The sequence below is a fragment of the Thalassophryne amazonica genome, chromosome 7, assembly GCF_902500255.1.
Source record: "Thalassophryne amazonica chromosome 7, fThaAma1.1, whole genome shotgun sequence".
Lineage (NCBI taxonomy): Eukaryota > Metazoa > Chordata > Actinopteri > Batrachoidiformes > Batrachoididae > Thalassophryne > Thalassophryne amazonica.
Window position 1 is genome coordinate 87,015,337 of NC_047109.1, and position 18,126 is coordinate 87,033,462.

Genomic DNA, 18,126 nt, shown 5'->3' on the forward strand with positions numbered 1-18,126 from the left:
AATTCGACAGTTACATTGTTACCTCGACGTGATGCATTTGACTGCTTACGGTGGAGAGCATAACGAGATGCTGTCACGCTAACTCGGGTTGACACTAATTGTGGACGATGCCAGCATCCTCATTCTGATCATGTGCAATGGATGTACATATTTAAAGAATGTAAATCCAAAATCCACAGCAAGAAGGTCATGGGATCGCTTCCCACCTGGTCCCTTCCATGTGGAGTTTGCATGCACTCCCCATGTTTGCATAGGAGTCCTTCCGGGTGCTCTGTCTTCCTTCCGCTTCCAAAGACACATTAGGTGAAGTGGTGACTCTAAATTGGCTGTAGGTGTGCATGTGTGTGTGAATGTGTTCTTCCATCTATATGTGACCCTGTTATAGACCTGCGCCCTGTCCAGGGTGTATACCGCCACATGCCCTATGACTGCTGGGATCCCCCTCCCCCTTCTTGATTGGAGTAAGCATGTATAGAAAATGAATACCATACCAACTTTATTTATAAGGCACTTCATCACAACTGCTGCTGACACAAAGTGCTGTACACTAAATCATCCATTAAAATATCCATTTAAATAAATTAATATTAAATACAATTTAAGCAGGGGTGGTGGCCAAGTGGTTAATGCGCTTGGTTTCAGTTCAGAAGGTTCCAGGTTCAAATCCCATCCCTGCCACATTTCTCCACGTAATGTGAAGTTGCGTCAGGAAGGGCATGCAGCGTAAAACTTGTGCCAATTCAACATGCAGATCCACCTTGGATTTGCTGTGGTGACCCCAAGTGCAAACAAGGGAGCAGCCGAAGGGACTTACTTTAATATTAAATACAATTTAAAATTAAGTCTCGCTGGGACTGAAAGCCAAGGAGAACAAATAGGTTTTTAAACAAACTTTAAAAATGGGCAGTGAAGGGGCCTCTCTAACATACAAGGGCAAGCTGTTCCTTAATTTCGGAGCAGCAATAGAGAAGGTCCTGTCCCCTCTAAGCTTTCTTCTGGATCTCAGTACTTCTAGGAGCAGCTGGTCAGCTGACCTGAGAAACCGACACGGTCGATCAGGATGCAGAAGCTCAGAGAGGAAAGGCGGGCCAACAATGTGAAGAGATTTAAAAATGAATATAAGCATTCTAAAAATGTGCCCTAAAATATACAGGCATATTCATGTACAAGTATGTATAAATCCAACAGACCTTTTTTTTTTTCAGTGCCCTCTGTTGACATAATGTATATCGTTTGTGGTTAGATTCCCTATCAGACTGGAAAATCACTACCATACCTTGGACAAGGTTCTTAATTCCTAAATTACACCCAATGTGCAGTTAAGCACCGTGCATGGCAGCACACTGACGTGTGTGTGTGTGTGTGTGTGTGTGGTTTGGGGTGAATGTGAGGCATCATTGTAAAGTGCTCTTGTGTGTAAAAGCACTACAGAAATGCAGTCAATGTACCATTTAATGCCAGATCTCAAACTGGTTGAAATCCAATTTGAGCAATTTTCGGGACAACACAGAATGCTCAAGACATCAACAGAATAATGAGGACGTCAGATGAAATGCTTGTGTTGCTTTATATGGAACAGTGCAGTACTACAATGTCACATTTTGTGCATTTTGCAGCATTAATGCAAGAGAATTTCAACAGAAATGGGAAAGTAGTTTTTGTCTGAATACTGGTGTGTTTTTTTGCCACGTATTATTTTAATTATTTGTTGTCTCCTTCTCTGCATTTTCCTCTGTTTAGTCTGAAGGTGGATGTGTGTGCGATGGTGAGCGGTGTCGGCATCCCCAGCTCTGTAGGTAAGCAGCTGTGCATATTGAGGAGGAGGAGGGGATGGAACAGCACAGTGTGTGTGTGTGTGTGTGTGTGTGTGTGTGTGTGTGTGTGTGTGTGTGTGTGTGTGTGTGTGTGTGTGTGTGTGTGTGTGTGTGTGTGTGTGTGTGTGTGTGTGTGTGTGTGTGTGTGTGTGTGTGTGTGTAACAGCTGATTTGTCCCACAGCTCATCAGGGGGTTTTTTTCTCTCTGCTGTTCTGCTGCACTCATCAGAGCGATGAACAAAGAAAGGGCGGGCACAGCAGACACACAGGGCAGACAGGTGTAATGTGCTTTATTTCTGCTCTGCAGAACACACACAGACTTCTTAAAGCTACAGTGTGTAGGATTTAGATAGATAGATAGATAGATAGATAGATAGATAGATAGATAGATAGATAGATACGCTAAACATACATACGCTAAACTTTAAGACAATCCGTCATCCAAATTGAGGCAATGTGAGTAGGGGGTAGCCGCAGCAGTATCCTGCACAGCCGTGAGCTCGGGGGGAGTGGCAGGGTGGAGGCAACGTGGGGGTGGGGGTATGTGCGTCATGTGCGCAGATGAGATGAGTTTGTATCAGTTTCAGAAAGATAAGAGGGGCAGCCAAATAGTTCACCAAGGCCGTAGAGATTCTTCTGGAGGAAAACAGCGGGGCGTTTTCACCTTCGGAAGCTGATAAGCCTGCCATGTTTAGGGTTAAGCAGAGAAACACCATTTACAGCTCCTCTGACCGACCAAATCCAATTTATGAGTATTCCCTGGTCTCTGACATCTTCCTTTGCAAGGCATACATTTGCTCCAAGATGTTTTCCCAACTTACATCTGAGTTGAAGGGTTAACGCAGTCTGAGACTGTATTGCCTTGCCCACTCATTAATCATGACGGACAGGTGAGGGGACTTGTTTCTGGTAGCAGCCGTCTTGCCGATTCTCCAGTAGGTCAGGGCAGCACATAAACCAATAAGCACCAGCCCTCCCACTATAAAACCAAATATAAATAAATCTTTGATGTCCTCCACAGAGTGGTACCAAGCACGTAATGCGGCACTTCTCCCAGGCGTCGAGAACATAGCCTGTAGGGTAGGTTCCATCTGGGCACGCAGGGTCCCCCAGCCCTGATTTCCTTGTTGAAAAAATGGTGTCAATAACATTCAGAGACCAGCTGATCAATTCCATCATTAATCCAAATATAGTTTGAAGAATTCACAGTCCGGTGAAGTAAGGACTTTGAAGGTTGGAGCAGAGATAGACGAGAGAGGAGGAGATGCGACTGCCCTCACCAGATCCCACGCTACTGTTGCTTTTTTATCAGAAACAGCTTCATAACCATTTGTTCATTCATGTGTAATTACCTTTAACAACAAACCAATTGGTGCGTTTTCATGAGCTTAAAATGAACCCTTCATACCTACTTCAGAGCGGGCCCCCTCATGCAGGCTGCCATGATGCAGTGAGGTACAAACTTCCTCTGCCATTCACATTTTGCAGCACAGCTGGAAAACTGAAGGAAAAAGAAGAAGAATCAGTTGTCACTCCCCTGTACACTGCTGGTTGATGGTGATGGTACAATGCCATCCAGATCCTTACTCTGGATGGCATTACCCTGAGCTCTAGTAATACTGTGAGAAATCTTGGAGTCATTTTTGATCAGGATATGTCATTCAAAGCGCATATTAAACAAATATGTAGGACTGCTTTTTTGCATTTACGCAATATCTCTAAAATCAGAAAGGTCTTGTCTCAGAGTGATGCTGAAAAACTAATTCATGCATTTATTTCCTCTAGGCTGGACTATTGTAATTCATTATTATCAGGTTGTCCTAAAAGTTCCCTAAAAAGCATTCAGTTAATTCAAAATGCTGCAGCTAGAGTACTGACGGGGACTAGAAGGAGAGAGCATATCTCACCCATATTGGCCTCTCTTCATTGGCTTCCTGTTAATTCTAGAATAGAATTTAAAATTCTTCTTCTTACTTATAAGGTTTTGAATAATCAGGTCCCATCTTATCTTAGGGACCTCGTAGTACCATATCACCCCAATAGAGCGCTTCGCTCTCAGACTGCAGGCTTACTTGTAGTTCCTAGGGTTTGTAAGAGTAGAATGGGAGGCAGAGCCTTCAGCTTTCAGGCTCCTCTCCTGTGGAACCAGCTCCCAATTCAGATCAGGGAGACAGACACCCTCTCTACTTTTAAGATTAGGCTTAAAACTTTCCTTTTTGCTAAAGCTTATAGTTAGGGCTGGATCAGGTGACCCTGAACCATCCCTTAGTTATGCTGCTATAGACGTAGACTGCTGGGGGGTTCCCATGATGCATTGTTTCTTTCTCTTTTTGCTCTGTATGCACCACTCTACATTTAATCATTAGTGATCGATCTCTGCTCCCCTCCACAGCATGTCTTTTTCCTGGTTCTCTCCCTCAGCCCCAACCAGTCCCAGCAGAAGACTGCCCCTCCCTGAGCCTGGTTCTGCTGGAGGTTTCTTCCTGTTAAAAGGGAGTTTTTCCTTCCCACTGTAGCCAAGTGCTTGCTCACAGGGGGTCGTTTTGACCGTTGGGGTTTTACATAATTATTGTATGGCCTTACCTTACAATATAAAGCGCCTTGGGGCAACTGTTTGTTGTGATTTGGCGCTATATAAAAAAATTGATTGATTGATTGGTTGCTAGTTCAGGCTAACACATTTGAGAACACTAATTTTTGCAGGATCATACATATTGTTTATCAGAAGCGAAGGCAAGGGAGCAAGAATCCCCTTCACCAAAGAAGCAAAAACATGAAGGGAAACAAAATCATAACTGGTGCTGCAACCTCACCACTAGATGACATTAAATTCTACATACTGTATATGCTTTCAAAAGCACAGGAAGGAGACAGACTGTGTGGTGAAAGCAACCTCTGCCAATGAAGTTGGGAGGAGCTTATGTTTTCACTCCTGTTTGTTTCTTTGTTAACAGCATGGAGCCCACAATTTTTCATATACCTGTTGTGAAAGTGTAGTGACACGGACCCACAACAGGGGGCGTAAATGAACGGACAATGAAAGAGTCAAATATGAACACTTTACTGTTGTGAATGAGCACAACACAGAGGAATGTGAAATTTTACAGTCAATCACTAGGGTGACGTGTGGGCAGGCTCGAGGATAGAAGACGTCTGTCCTGAGATGAACCGGAACCACACGATTTCCTCCGCCACCGAACCCGGGGAATACTGGAGCCGCCAAGTCCCGAGTCCCCAGGTGGCCACCGTCTTCGAAGGTCGGATCTGGTACTGCTGGCAGGGAGCAGAGACAATAAGATATGGGTGTGTGCACACCCAGTAGCAACAATGGTGGGAATTCCACCTCCACCTCTAACACACACTCGTGCAGCTCCTGTCTACCCACCTATCTGGTAGAGGTGTGCAGCGATGCCGTCGCTGGTCACACCGAACGCCGATCTCACAGATAAGGAACACTTCAGGAAAACGGCTGCAAAACAGAGTTCAGACTGATACACAGTTCACTTTCAAGGCTGAGAATACTACCTGAACGGTTTGACGATATCTCGGCGATGAGGTGGAGATGACGTCCGGGTTTTATGGAGTGAGATGATGAAGCATGAATGAGTGACAGCTGTCAGGAGATAATGAGTGACAGCTGTCACCCCCGGCTGTGTCCGTGGCGGCGGCGCCCTCTCATGCCTGAAGCCCGCACTTCAGGCAGGACGCCCTCTGGTGGTGGGCCAGCAGTACCTCCTCTTCTGGCGGCCCACACAACAATACCATTATGACATTTTTACTGAAGATTCATTTCCTGATAGGCAAAAACTGATTCAGTTTTCAAGGCCAGAGGTCAAAGTTCAATGTCAGGAAGAATCTTGGAAAACTGGAAAAATCCCTATCTGTAACATTGAAAAAAATTTTAAAAATTCATAACACTGTCAAAAAAGATCAAATTTCTTTCATATCTGAGAGTGTTCTGTAGGATGGCATCCTTTTTCGACTAACAAAGTTTGATCCAGATCTGATCCAGATTACAGATTTTGTGGCCATTTAAATTTAACATTGAAAACCCCATTAATGTATATTTTACATTATATCTTAATCAAACGTGCCCCTCTCACGCTCATATTTGAATTTGAGGTGCAGACTGGCACTCACTCTTGTCTGACAAAGTTTGATCAATTTCATTTTCAATTTATTTTCATTTATATAGCGCCAAATCACAACAGAGTTGCCTCAAGGGGCTTTACTCAAGTAAGGTCTAACCTTACCAACCCCCAGAGCAAGCACACAGGCAACAGCAGTCAGGAAAAACTCCCTCTGATGAATTGAGGAAGATCATTCCACAGAACAGGGGCACGATAAGAGAAAGTTCTGACCCGCAGACTTTTTATTCACCCTAGGGACACAAAGTAGTCCTGCACCTTGAAAACGCAAAGCCCGGGCCGGTACGTAGGGTTTAATTAGGTCAGTTAAGTAGGGAGGTGCCAGTCCATGAACAATTTTGTAGGCTAGTAGCAGAACCTTAAAATCTGATCTCACAGCGACAGGAAGCCAGTGAAGAGATGTCAAAATGGGTGTAATGTGGTCAAACTTTCTGCTTCGTGTCAAAAGACTGCTAGCAGTATTTTGAACCAATTGGAGATCCCTAATGCTGGACTGCGATAATCCAGAAAATAGAACATTGCAGTAGTCCAGTCTAGAAGAGACAAATGCATGAATCATGGTCTCAGCATCAGCCGTAGACAGGATGGGATGAATCGTCGCTATATTTTGCAGATATATGATCCAGATCTGATTCAGATTGTGGGTTTTGTGGACGTTTGAATTTAATATTGAAAAGCCCATTTGGTGTACATTTTGCATCATATCTCAATCAAAAGTGCCTCAGTGACTCTCATTTGTGACAATGAGGTGCAAACTGGCTCAGGCACCTATGTGCGGGATCATATACAGAGTGTTGAGGAACCCTGTGGCTGGAGAAGGCAAATAGGACTCCTATGCTTCACCTGGCTGCAACAGATACTTTCAAGAAGTGGGCATGGACCAGTTGTCTGCTTGGGTGGTTGCCATCCAGGACGTGGGTCGGTTCAATGGTGTTGTGGATGTGGTGAAACGCGACACATGCTTCCAGACTTGGCTTAATAATGCTGATTGTCTCCAAACCTCTCCCTTCTGTCTCACCTGTCTCCTTCTAGACCTGACAGCAGAGCTGCAGCTCGATTGGCTCAAAGGCACCAGGGGTGGAGTCAGGCGAGTTCTCTTCCTCCATACCCAACAGCCTCATGACACAGGAGGTCTCACACTTGGGCATGAGCATCCACGTGCATGCCTGAACTATAGCATTTACCTACGAGTGAGCAAATCACACAACGTCTCTCTGATGGTGTTATTTTAAGCTCAATATTTAAACTAAACATAAGCTAACTGGACATTTTCTGTTATTCCACCAGGAAGAGGATGAGTTTAGGGATAAATTAACCCCAATCTCACTGGCTCTCAACTACAGCTTGGCCCCTCCCCAGCAAGGAGAATACCTCCCACCTGTTCTTAACTATTACAGCAGCACCTTCCTCCAAGAACAAGTGAGTATATGTTTGAACATTACGTGTGCCGTGTGGTGGTGGAGCTGGAAGTGATGGCTGGACCAAGGCCATAACCAGTCGTTCTTTGACTTACACACACCAACACAGTCACATATGTATACTGGGACAGGAAGTAAGTGGGTGGGTTAGTCCATCCCAGTCAGTTTGTGTAATCAATAACTCAAAAGCAATCAACTCTATCTTATCTTTTAATTCACCACATTAAAAGAACACATAATGAGGATTAACTGATTAGTTTGTGCTGAATTTTGAAGTTATGCATATGTAATATCTCATAGATGCCTCTGCCACCTGTTTGATGCTTAGTGAATGCTGGATGGATTACGGAAAATTACAAGCAGCTGTGGTTGACCTCATGTCAGTCCACCCTTTTTTATTAAATTTCATGAAAATCACTTCATTAGTAACATAACAATATATATCCTTTGTCCTTTCTCTCAGGCCTACATTCTGGTGGACTGTGGCGAAGACAATGTGTGTGTCCCCGACCTCCAGCTTTCTGCCAGCATGTAAGACTGGCACAAACATGACCCCAACCTGCAAACGCTCCACATTACAGCCTTCCAAACAGTGACAGACATTCTGCATGTTTGGCATACATGTATGTACAATGTCGTCTACCTTCGATGGCGTTTCCAGCTGTGGGATATCGGTAGATTCCAACACAACACCTTGATCTTAATGATCCTTATACATATTTTAACATATTTTATTTGAGTTCTTCTGTAATTGAGGTCCAGTTGTTGTCAGGTTTAAATTACTTTTGTTCCTCTTATTTTTGAAATATTCCTGATGTTTTTTCTTTTTGTTTTCTTACGTAAATCACAGGGATCACTCAGAGCTGGTGATCGGAAACAATAATCTCCTCTTGTTGACCATCAGTGCAGTGAACCATGGAGAGGGAGCGTATGAGACGGAGCTCCACGCGCTGATACCAGCAGAGGCTGATTATATCGGAGTTGAACGCAGGATGGAGGTAAGTGTGCCGCCGTGGACTAAAAATACGAAAAAGGACAGAATGGATGAATGACTGGTGCATGGGCCAAGTGACCAGATGAAACCAGGAAGTGATCTTCTTGAGGCTGCTCTTATGTGTGACATCACATCCTGTTGTTGCCATTGTGTGTTTGTGGCGTGATTAAGGAGAGGCTATCAGTGGCGTACCATTTACCAGCACCGACCCAACGACCTCCATTATGATTTACAAGCGGCATTAGTGACTACGGAAACCGATAGGGTCAACTGGTGTGTGTGTGTGTGTGTGTGTGTGTGTGCACTAATGATGGTGTAATGAGGGTGTTTGATTGATGGCGTTCTCACTGTCAGAGCATTCATCAGTCTTTTCTCCTGCCTTCCCCCATCCTCCTCCCCCCCTCTCTCTTTCCGTATCATTCTATCACTTCCTCCCTCCACCCATCCATTGTATTTGCCTCCTTTTTTCATTACTTTCCTCCTTTGACATTTTGCTTGTTAATTTTTCTGTATTACTCACATGCTGCTCTTCTCTTTTTTGTGTCTTTTCCTTTTGATTTTCTCATAACTTTGCTCCTCTGCTCTCGTCTTTTATTTCTCTCCTCTCATCTTGTGTTCACTCTCTTGCCCTCGCCGCCTCTGTTTTTAATTTTCTTTCTTGTCCTCATCTTTAATCTCATTTTTGTCCTTGGTTCACTTTTCCACTCCAATTCTTCTCCACTGTTCTCTTTTCTCTTCTCTTTTCTTCTCTCCTCATTACCTCTCATAATCTTCATCCTCTCCTCTCATCTGTTGTTCTCTCATCTTCTTTCTCATCATCTCTACCTTCCTCATTTAAAACTTTTCTCCCTCTTTTGTCTTTTTTCTCTCCTTCCATCATCTCATCTTCTTCCCCTCTCCTCTCACCCTGTTTCTTCCCTTTTTTAACTCTTGTTTTCTGTGTTCTATTCCTTCTTTCTTTTCCCCTCCTCACATCTTATCTTCTGTCCTGTGTTCTTCTCTCCTCACCACCTCTCATCTATTCTTTTTTCTCCTGATTTCTCTTCTTTGATCATCTCATCTCATCTCAATGTGTTTTCTCCTTTCCCATCTTTTCTGCTCCTTTCATCCTCTCCTCTCATCTGTTGTTCTCTCCTCTTTTTTCTCATCAACTCTACTTTCCTTTTTTAAAACTTTTCTCCATCTTTTGTCTTTTTTCTCTCCTCCCATCATCTCATCTTCTTCCCCTCTCCTCCTTGTCTCCTCTGTGCTTCTCTCATCTCATCTCATCTCATCCCATCTCATCTCATCTCAATGTGTTTTCTCCTTTCCCATCTTTTCTGCTCCTTTCATCCTCTCATCCCATTCTCATTTCTTGTCCCCTCTCCCCTTCTCTGATTTCTTATTCTTTGTTCGCTATCTCGTCTAGTCTTTGTCTCAGTTAAACTGTGAGTACACCATGATTAACGAGTCCAGGATGGTGGTGTGTGACCTGGGAAACCCGATGGTAGCCGGAGCAGAGGTGAGTAAAAACCTCCCACTCTGAAGGGAACTTTTGACAGAGATACAATTTACTGATGGAAAATGAGAAGTGAAACAAATGATGAATAAAAGTCACAAATCAAAGCTGCCAGTTTAATTCAATTTATTGAGGCAGGAAAAAAAAGGTGAAAAATGAGCTTATAATATTACTTAAATTAGAAAAGCACACAGGTAGCACACGCCAGAGTAATCACAACTATAACAACACTCAGTTCCATTACTGGCTCCAATGACCGCTGTTTTTTAACCCCATCCAACCTGCCAATATCGACAGTACTTCTTTGCAGCCTGTCTTGATGTTCACAAAGCATTTGAGTTTCAGTTGAAATCCAGACCATTCTTGGTCTTCCAACTAGTTGCGGGATATCATAACCTTTACATGGGTACTGTGAGTGCTGTGTGGAGCAACTTCTTCCGAGTGAGTTCCTGAATGTGTGCTGGCCCTTGGGTGGGGGTGGAAACCAGCGGCGTACCAGATGCCTTTGTTGGCAAGGAAAGTTTACAGACTGTGACTTTGCATATGATGCTGTGATCATTGGGGCATCCATGGATACTGATTTTAAAAACTAGCAGTTCATCAGATTTTTTTGCAACCCACTTCTTTAAATCTGGTGTTTTGCAAAGGCAACTGGTCACCCTGACTCTTACTCTGCTCATTAAAATTCCCTTGACTGTGCTTCACATATTTTGTGTGCAGTGGCACATGTTTGTGCACATAAATCTGTGCCGACACAGCATAATAATCAATTTGGCCAGTGGGCGGCTGACACATGCAGGAAGCCATGGCTTTGTAAAGTAAAGAGTGGACCTTTCCTACATGAAATTCGACCACGACGGTGTATGTGTGCCACAAAGAATGCACCGAAAGAGTCTGTGTGTGTGTCTAAGTGAACACGTTCGGGGTAATGCTGAAGGTGTCAAGGGCAGTGGCGAGGTGTGAGCTGTGGAGGTGACACACGGAATCCTGATAAATCAATTATGTGTTCATGTTACACCGATGGGGGAAGGGAGGTTAACACAGCTCATGAAAGGGACAAAGCATGCAAACCTGTGTGTGTGTGTGTGTGTGTGTGTGTGTGTGTGTGTGTGTGTGTGTGTGTGTGTGTGTGTGTGTGTGTGTGTGTGTGTGTGTGTGTGTGTGTGTGTGTGTGTGTGTGTGTGTGTGTGTCTCCCAGTCGTCCAGATGTTTCCCATATTTAACTCTCTTTGCCCCGCTGGACCTTCAGGAATCTATGAGCTTGTGCAGAACATACCTCCCACATACAGACTGGGTTATATTGTGCAACTAAATAGTTCTGATCACTGGAGTTGTCTGTACCTCATGTCACAGCTGTTGGACTGTAGGAGTAATTCAGTATAGTAACTCTGCCTGCATCCATCCCATGTTTTAATCTCTCTGGATTCTGTTAAGCTTTGATCTTTTGTGGCATGAAATACAATTTGGTAGCTTTTCCTGAACATTTAGTTTTTAAAAAATGCTCTAGATGCATTCATGTATAGCTGAAGTAATCCATTCAGTTGTAAATAGTGGAGTAAAGTCAGTTAATTTAATTTTAGTTTATGACATGTTAAAGTGCTATATGCAAGTAAGCTTTAGACCTTACCCACCACACGAGCAAACCCATTGGTGACAGTGATCAGGAAAAACTCCCCAAAGATTTTTTTGATTGCAGGGAGACCTTAAGCAGAACAAACTCAGTGGGGTGGCTACAACTATAAAAACACAATAAAATCATTGCATGAGTGTGCGTGCATGTGTATGGCTTTGATCACGCAAAAACCTGAATAGCTGACATTTGCCGTTTGGTGTGCTTATGAATTTTGGGTCAAAGACAAATGCTGTAAAAACAGAAACTTCATAAGACAAATATTTTTGGAGAAATTAGCCATTTTAGCTAACCAGTAAACAATGGACACAGCATTGCAATGCACCATGGGAGTTTGGACATTTGAGGTTTTAAATGTTATTATTGTGGTTCATGTTAGTTGACCCTCTGGGGTCAGAGGGCATTTAAAATGCCCAGTTCACTCGCCTAGCATAAATGTTTTATTATTGCTGTTAACAGCTCTCCCTGCATCCCACAATCAAGTTTTATGTCTCTTTTTTTTCAGGACAACCTGTACTTTCAAAATATATATTCTGTAGTTGCATTTTATAAGTGTAATAAAGGTTTACAATCAGAAATAAGCAAGGAAAAAGTAAAGCGGAAAATAATTTTCCACACACATTTATTCAAAACACAGAAAAATATAATAAACTAGTAACACATCACTGCTAAAAACAATCTTTGGTGTGTCACGTGAGGTGAATCTGCCCTACGATTGGATTTTGGAAAAGCATGTGACAGTGAACCAATTCCGATTGGACACTCACATTGCGCACGTCATCACACAGCTTCTATGTGGAGTACAAAGATGGTGGACGATGGCTTGAAAGTCCACGGAGTTAACTTTTCAACGAAAAAAGTAAGTTTCTATCTCATATCATTAAAACGTTATTTATAATTTAGTAAAACTTGGTGTTAGCCATCGTATACAACGGCGTTGGCCCCAGAGGATTAAGCGGTGTTGTTATTGTTACTGATTTATTGTGAAATTGGAATCCAAAACTTCCTGTTGTGACACCACAAAAGGAAGTTTTGGGTTCCAGTGTAGCATTTTGTTCTTATCCTCATTGTCATCTAAAAGGTCATTTGACCTCCACAGCAAACAGCTGAGCACACAGATGCCAGTGTACATGCTCGATTTTCATTATGTGCTGTTTTGGTTGTTCGGACTCACATGGATTACAGTTTTCTCACACATCTGCTTGTTCACATGTGTTCACTTGTCTGTGAACCATCCTCCAAAAATCAGAACTGATGTCAAGAATGTGTAATCTGACCACTTTGGACAGAAGGTGCTGGTGACGCGCTAAATGGTGTTGTTGATGATGGATTTATAAAGATCTACTTGAAAAATGTTTCATGTGTCATCTGTTCATGTTGTTGCCCAGTATGAGTTCAGACTGACTTCATAACCTTTCTGATGATGAAGTTACACACTTTGAATAGCATGCATTCAAATTTATAGTGTGTGACATTTTTAGACTTGAAACTCAAATTTTAAAAGATGCAGATGGACTTATCATTGACTTCCACTTCTAGCTTTTTTTTCTGTAATGTCTGTCCTCTTCATGCCATCTCTGTGAGACTGTCATCACTGATAGCGACATCCACCAGTCTCTTTAGAACTTTCCTGCCTCTTCTCCTCTCGTCTCTCTAACATGCTCCTTAAAAAACTTAACTGCTGGTATGCATGTTGTCATTTTCAACACAGGACCAAGTATTTGACCTGATGTGCAGTAGAGCTCTCTCTCACACACACACACACACACACACACACACACACACACACACACACACACACACACACACACACACACACACACACACACACACACACACACACACACACACACACTGTGGTTGGACAGCTGCACTGTAAAACTCAATGAGTTAGTTGAACTCAAACCATTTGAGGAAACAGATTGCCTTAAACCATTTGAGTTTGCCAACTTAAATAAAATAATTTTTAAAAATGTAATTGTTAAAGTTTTAGTAACTTAACAGTTTATAATTAATTAAACTTATGTACATCTAGTTTATGTTTTTCAATAAAAAAGTGGCAAATAAATTTCTGCCTAAAAAAATTTGCATTACATTTTTTTGATGCATTCTTTGGTTTGCTTGTTGACGCTCCCCTCGGACGCAAACTCGCAATCTCCGGCATGGAAGTCAGACTCTCTAACCAGAAGGCTAAAACCCAGGGCTCTGTCCTTGTGACCAAAGAATTCTTTTGAGCTGTTGGGAGTGAGGTTTACTAACTACATCTGCACAACGACACCTGCTGGCCTCCGTTACATAAACTCAATTAAAACTAGAAGCACTCAGAGAGTGCAAACCTCCGCCAAGGCCATGGGGTCACTGACGCCATAACATCTACATGCCGTGGAATCATTGAACCTAGAAAGTCTAACAATGATGTTTGGTCAGTAGTAAAAAAAAGTTTAATCTGCTGTGACTGGATAGCATGTATCCTTAGCGCTTGGCATCACAGTTTATTGCAACTTGCACCTTTCCCAGAAGCTACTGTCATCTGAGCACTGATATTGATATTGCATGTGCTTATAGACAAAAACAAATAAGAGACAAAATTCAATTTATTATTCAACTAAACTGCAAATATATGAATTTTTTAACATTTATGAAACACTTCTCTAAACAAGGCCATAGGGTCACTGACCCTAAAGAGATTCCCTCCTTGGCACAGTGATCTATTCAACAATTCAGTGTTACAACCAAAACTATGATACATACACTTTTCTTTCCTTTATATTTGACATCCTTGACCATGAAAACATACCACTAGAACTTGGAATCACTTTTATGCCTTTATTAGTTCAAACATTATTGTATAAAAATGATTTTTTGGTAATGGTGGTTTTCTTCTTTCTCCATAACATTTGAAGCTACATCAAATCTGATGACACCTTACTGAATCAGTACAGATTCAGCTATAATTTGGTGTTAGTTGTGCATCTCTAGCTTCATTTGTCACCTCACACTGACACATTTTCTATTTTCCCTATATTTTTGCATATTCTGGATCACCAGATCCAGAATCCGGATCCGATCATCACCAAACTTTGTTGTTTGATAGAGCATTTAACTATGTTACACCCTAATTTTTTTCAAGCCTTTCTGCCTTGTTTTTGTGGAGTTAGAAACTAGAATGTCAAAATTCCCCCTATCCCGCAATGGTGAAGAATCCTTTAAAAACATTCCTGGATCCGGATCGTGATCCGGATCACCACTAAAATTTAATCACTTGTTCCTCTTGTCATTTCCAACCACTCCACAAAATTTCATTAAAATCCGTTCAAAATGTTTTGAGTTATCCTGCTGACAGACAAACAAACAAACATGACCGAAAACATAACCTCCTTGGTGGAGGTAATGAGTGAAGTGAATGCACTGGAAATACATCACCAACACTTAAATGCCCCAAAACTTTAAATGCACTTAAAGGAACTGAGCTGTTATGACAACAATTCATTTTGAGTTAGTTTAATTAATGGAAAAGAGTGACTATAACTTTTTTCAAAGATTGAGTTACATTAACTTAATTATTGTATTAAAATAGAGTGATCAGTTTAACAGTGTGATGGTGAGCTAAATGCTCCACATGTTGTGAGTCAGCCCTGAAGATGAGGTTCATAGTGGGAAGAGAGCTGAATGTTTGTGTCTCTGTCTACAGTTCAGCTGGATTTCCACAGCTTAGACATCTGTTGATGCCAGTGTCAACGTACGTCTATTAGCAGTTTAAGCAGAAAACCCATGGAGCAACACAAAAATAGGACTTTTACTGACAGACCACCAGTTTATTGTAACTAAAGTAATAGAACATGAAACTATAGTTAATGTAAGAGTAGTTTACTGTTGTTGTGTTGGGAAGAGTGCATGGTCACCCGTCTGGTGATTTGCAAATGTTGGACCTTGCTCTTGTGAAACACCTTCTGTTATGATTTGGTGTTATATAAATATATTGAGTTGAATTGAAATAAAGTAAATAAATAAACTTACTCAGCTCTATTAACCAGGTAGCGAAGGACTGAGTGCCTGCAGTGATGATATCTTCTGTGATATGAAGTCAAATGATATGAAGGCCCTGGGTCCCAGTGGTGCTGACGCATATCCCCGGATTCCAAAGCATGAAGCTGATCAAAGTCTATGACTCCTCCTGGACAGGGTGCCATTTCAATGCAGGTTACTTCCCCAACCATGGCTGGTACCCCTTTTTACAGCTATGTTTTACTGGGACAATGCAGGTGAGCGCCTGGACAGGAATCAAATCCATGTCTACATATTGACTCCTTATCCCACTGAGCTCTCTGCTCTGTCACTTGACGTGATATAAGATTAAATTAATTTGATTTGAGTTGGTGAGATAGCACAAGTAGCAATTTTATGTAAGGTAAATGCTCCACAAAAATGATGAATCCTCACATCTTGATGCAGCTCCATCACAAAACATACTGTACGGTACACTGCATCCAGAAAGTATTCACAGTGTTGCACTTTTTCCACATTTTTTATGTTGCAGCCTCATTCCACTGATCATCACCTTGCCAATACCATCCCTACAGTGAAACATGGTGGTGGCAGCATCATGCTGTGGGCATGTTTTACAGCAGCAGGAACTGGGAGATGAGTCAGGACTGTGGGAAAAATGAATGCAGCAATGTACAGAGACATTTTGGATGAAAACCTGCTCCAGAGCACTCTTGATCTCAGACTGGGGTGACGGTTCATCTTTTACCAGGACAGTGACCCTAAGCAGACAGCCAAGATATCAAAGGAATGGCTTCAGGACAACTCTGTGAATGTCCTTGAGTGGCCCAGACCTGAATCAGATTGAACACCTCTGGAGAGATCTGAAAATGACTGTGTTCCAACACTCTCCATCCAACCTAATGGAGCTTGAGAGGTGCTGCAAAGAGGAATGGACAAAACTGCCCAAAGATTAGGTGCATCACGTTTGTGGCATCATATTCAAGAAAACATGAGGCTGTAATTGCTGCTAAAGATGCATCAACAAAGTACTGAGCATATATACATATACATCTTCAACCGCTTCTCTGAGATCAGGTTGGGGGGCAATTGCTCCAGCAGTGGACCCAAACTTCCCTTTCCTGGGCCACATTAACCATCTCTGACTTGGGGATACAGAGGTGTTCGCAGGCCAGTGTGGAGATATAATCTGTCCACCTAGTCCAGGGTCTCCTCCCAGCTGGACATGCCTGTTCCTGGCATGTCCTTACCAGATGCCCAAACCACCTCAGCTGACTCCTTTCAACGCGAAGCAGCAGCAGCTCTACTCGGTGCTCCTTATGTATGACCAAACTTCTCATCCTATCTCTAAGACAGACACCAGCCACCCTCCCAAGGAAGCCCATTTCAGCCGCTTGTACCCGCAATCTAGTTCTTTCAGTCATGACCCGACCCTCCTGACCATAGGTGAGAGCAGGAACAAAGACTGACCAGTAGATCGACAGCTTTACCTTTTGGCTCAACTCCCTTTTTGTCACAACATAACAACATAGTGAATGCAATACCATCTCTGCTGCTCAGTTCTCCGGCCAATCTCATGCCACATTGTCCTCTCACTCGTGAACAAGATCCTGAGGTACTTGAACTGCTGAGAACCATGGCCTCAGATTTAGAGGTGCTGGTCCCCATCCCAGCCGCTCTACACTCGGCTGCGAACCCACCCAGTGAGTGTTGGAGGTCACAGGCTGATGAGGCCAACAGGACCACATCATCTGAAAAAAGCAGTGATGAAACCCTGAGCCCATCAAAGTGGAAACCCTCCTCCCCCTGACTACGCCTTGATATCCTATCCATGAATATCACAAACAAGACTGGTGACAAGGCGCAACCCTGGCAGAGGCCAACCCCACTGAAACGTGCCCAACTTACTGCCAAGCACCTGAACACAGCTCTCGCTTTGTGAGCACAGAGATTGGATGGCTGAGAAGGGACCCCCTCACTCCATACTCCCACAGCACCTCCCACAGTATCTCCTGGGGTACCCGATTATGCACCTTCTCCAAGTCCACAAAGCACATGTAGACTGGATGGGCATACTCCCAGGCTCCCTAAAAGAGCCCTGTGAGAATGAACAGCTGGTAAGTTGTTCCACAACCAGGATGGAACACGCATTGTTCCTCTTCAATCAGAGGTTCGACTATCAGCCGAACCCTCCTTTCCAGCACCCTGGCGTAGGCTCTACCAGGGAGTCTTAGTAGTGTGATGCCCCTGTAATTGGCACACACTCTCTGGTCCCCTTTTTTAAATATGTGGACCACCACCCCAGTTTGCCACTCCTTTGGCACTGTCCCAGACCTCAATGCAATGTTGAAGAGACATCTCATCCAAGACAGTCCCTCCACACCCAGAGCCTTCAACCTTTCTGGAGAGTTGTTAGACTACCTCAGTGACTTCCACCAAGGAAATTGATGACCCCATCATAAGGGGGATCATCATCAATAAGACTGGAGTCAAGGCGAATACGGCTGTAACATAACAAAATGTTAAACAAGTGAAGCACTGTGAATACTTTCTGGATGCACTGTAGTTTGTATTCCAGTTGAGGCCACTTGGCTTTAAGTCTTTTGATAAGTGGTTCAA

General features: G+C 43.0%; 1 protein-coding gene across 1 annotated transcript in view; it reads left to right on the top strand.

Moving 5' to 3' along the window:
* The window catches only part of itga8 (integrin, alpha 8), a 169,115-nt gene that overhangs the window by 120,569 nt on the left and 30,420 nt on the right, over positions 1-18,126 (top strand). The window contains exons 16-21 of the mRNA XM_034174930.1: positions 1,741-1,796; positions 6,995-7,152; positions 7,250-7,381; positions 7,844-7,911; positions 8,231-8,378; positions 9,783-9,875. Of these exons, the coding sequence (XP_034030821.1) occupies positions 1,741-1,796; positions 6,995-7,152; positions 7,250-7,381; positions 7,844-7,911; positions 8,231-8,378; positions 9,783-9,875 (655 nt within the window). The remainder of the gene's footprint in view (positions 1-1,740; positions 1,797-6,994; positions 7,153-7,249; positions 7,382-7,843; positions 7,912-8,230; positions 8,379-9,782; positions 9,876-18,126) is intronic.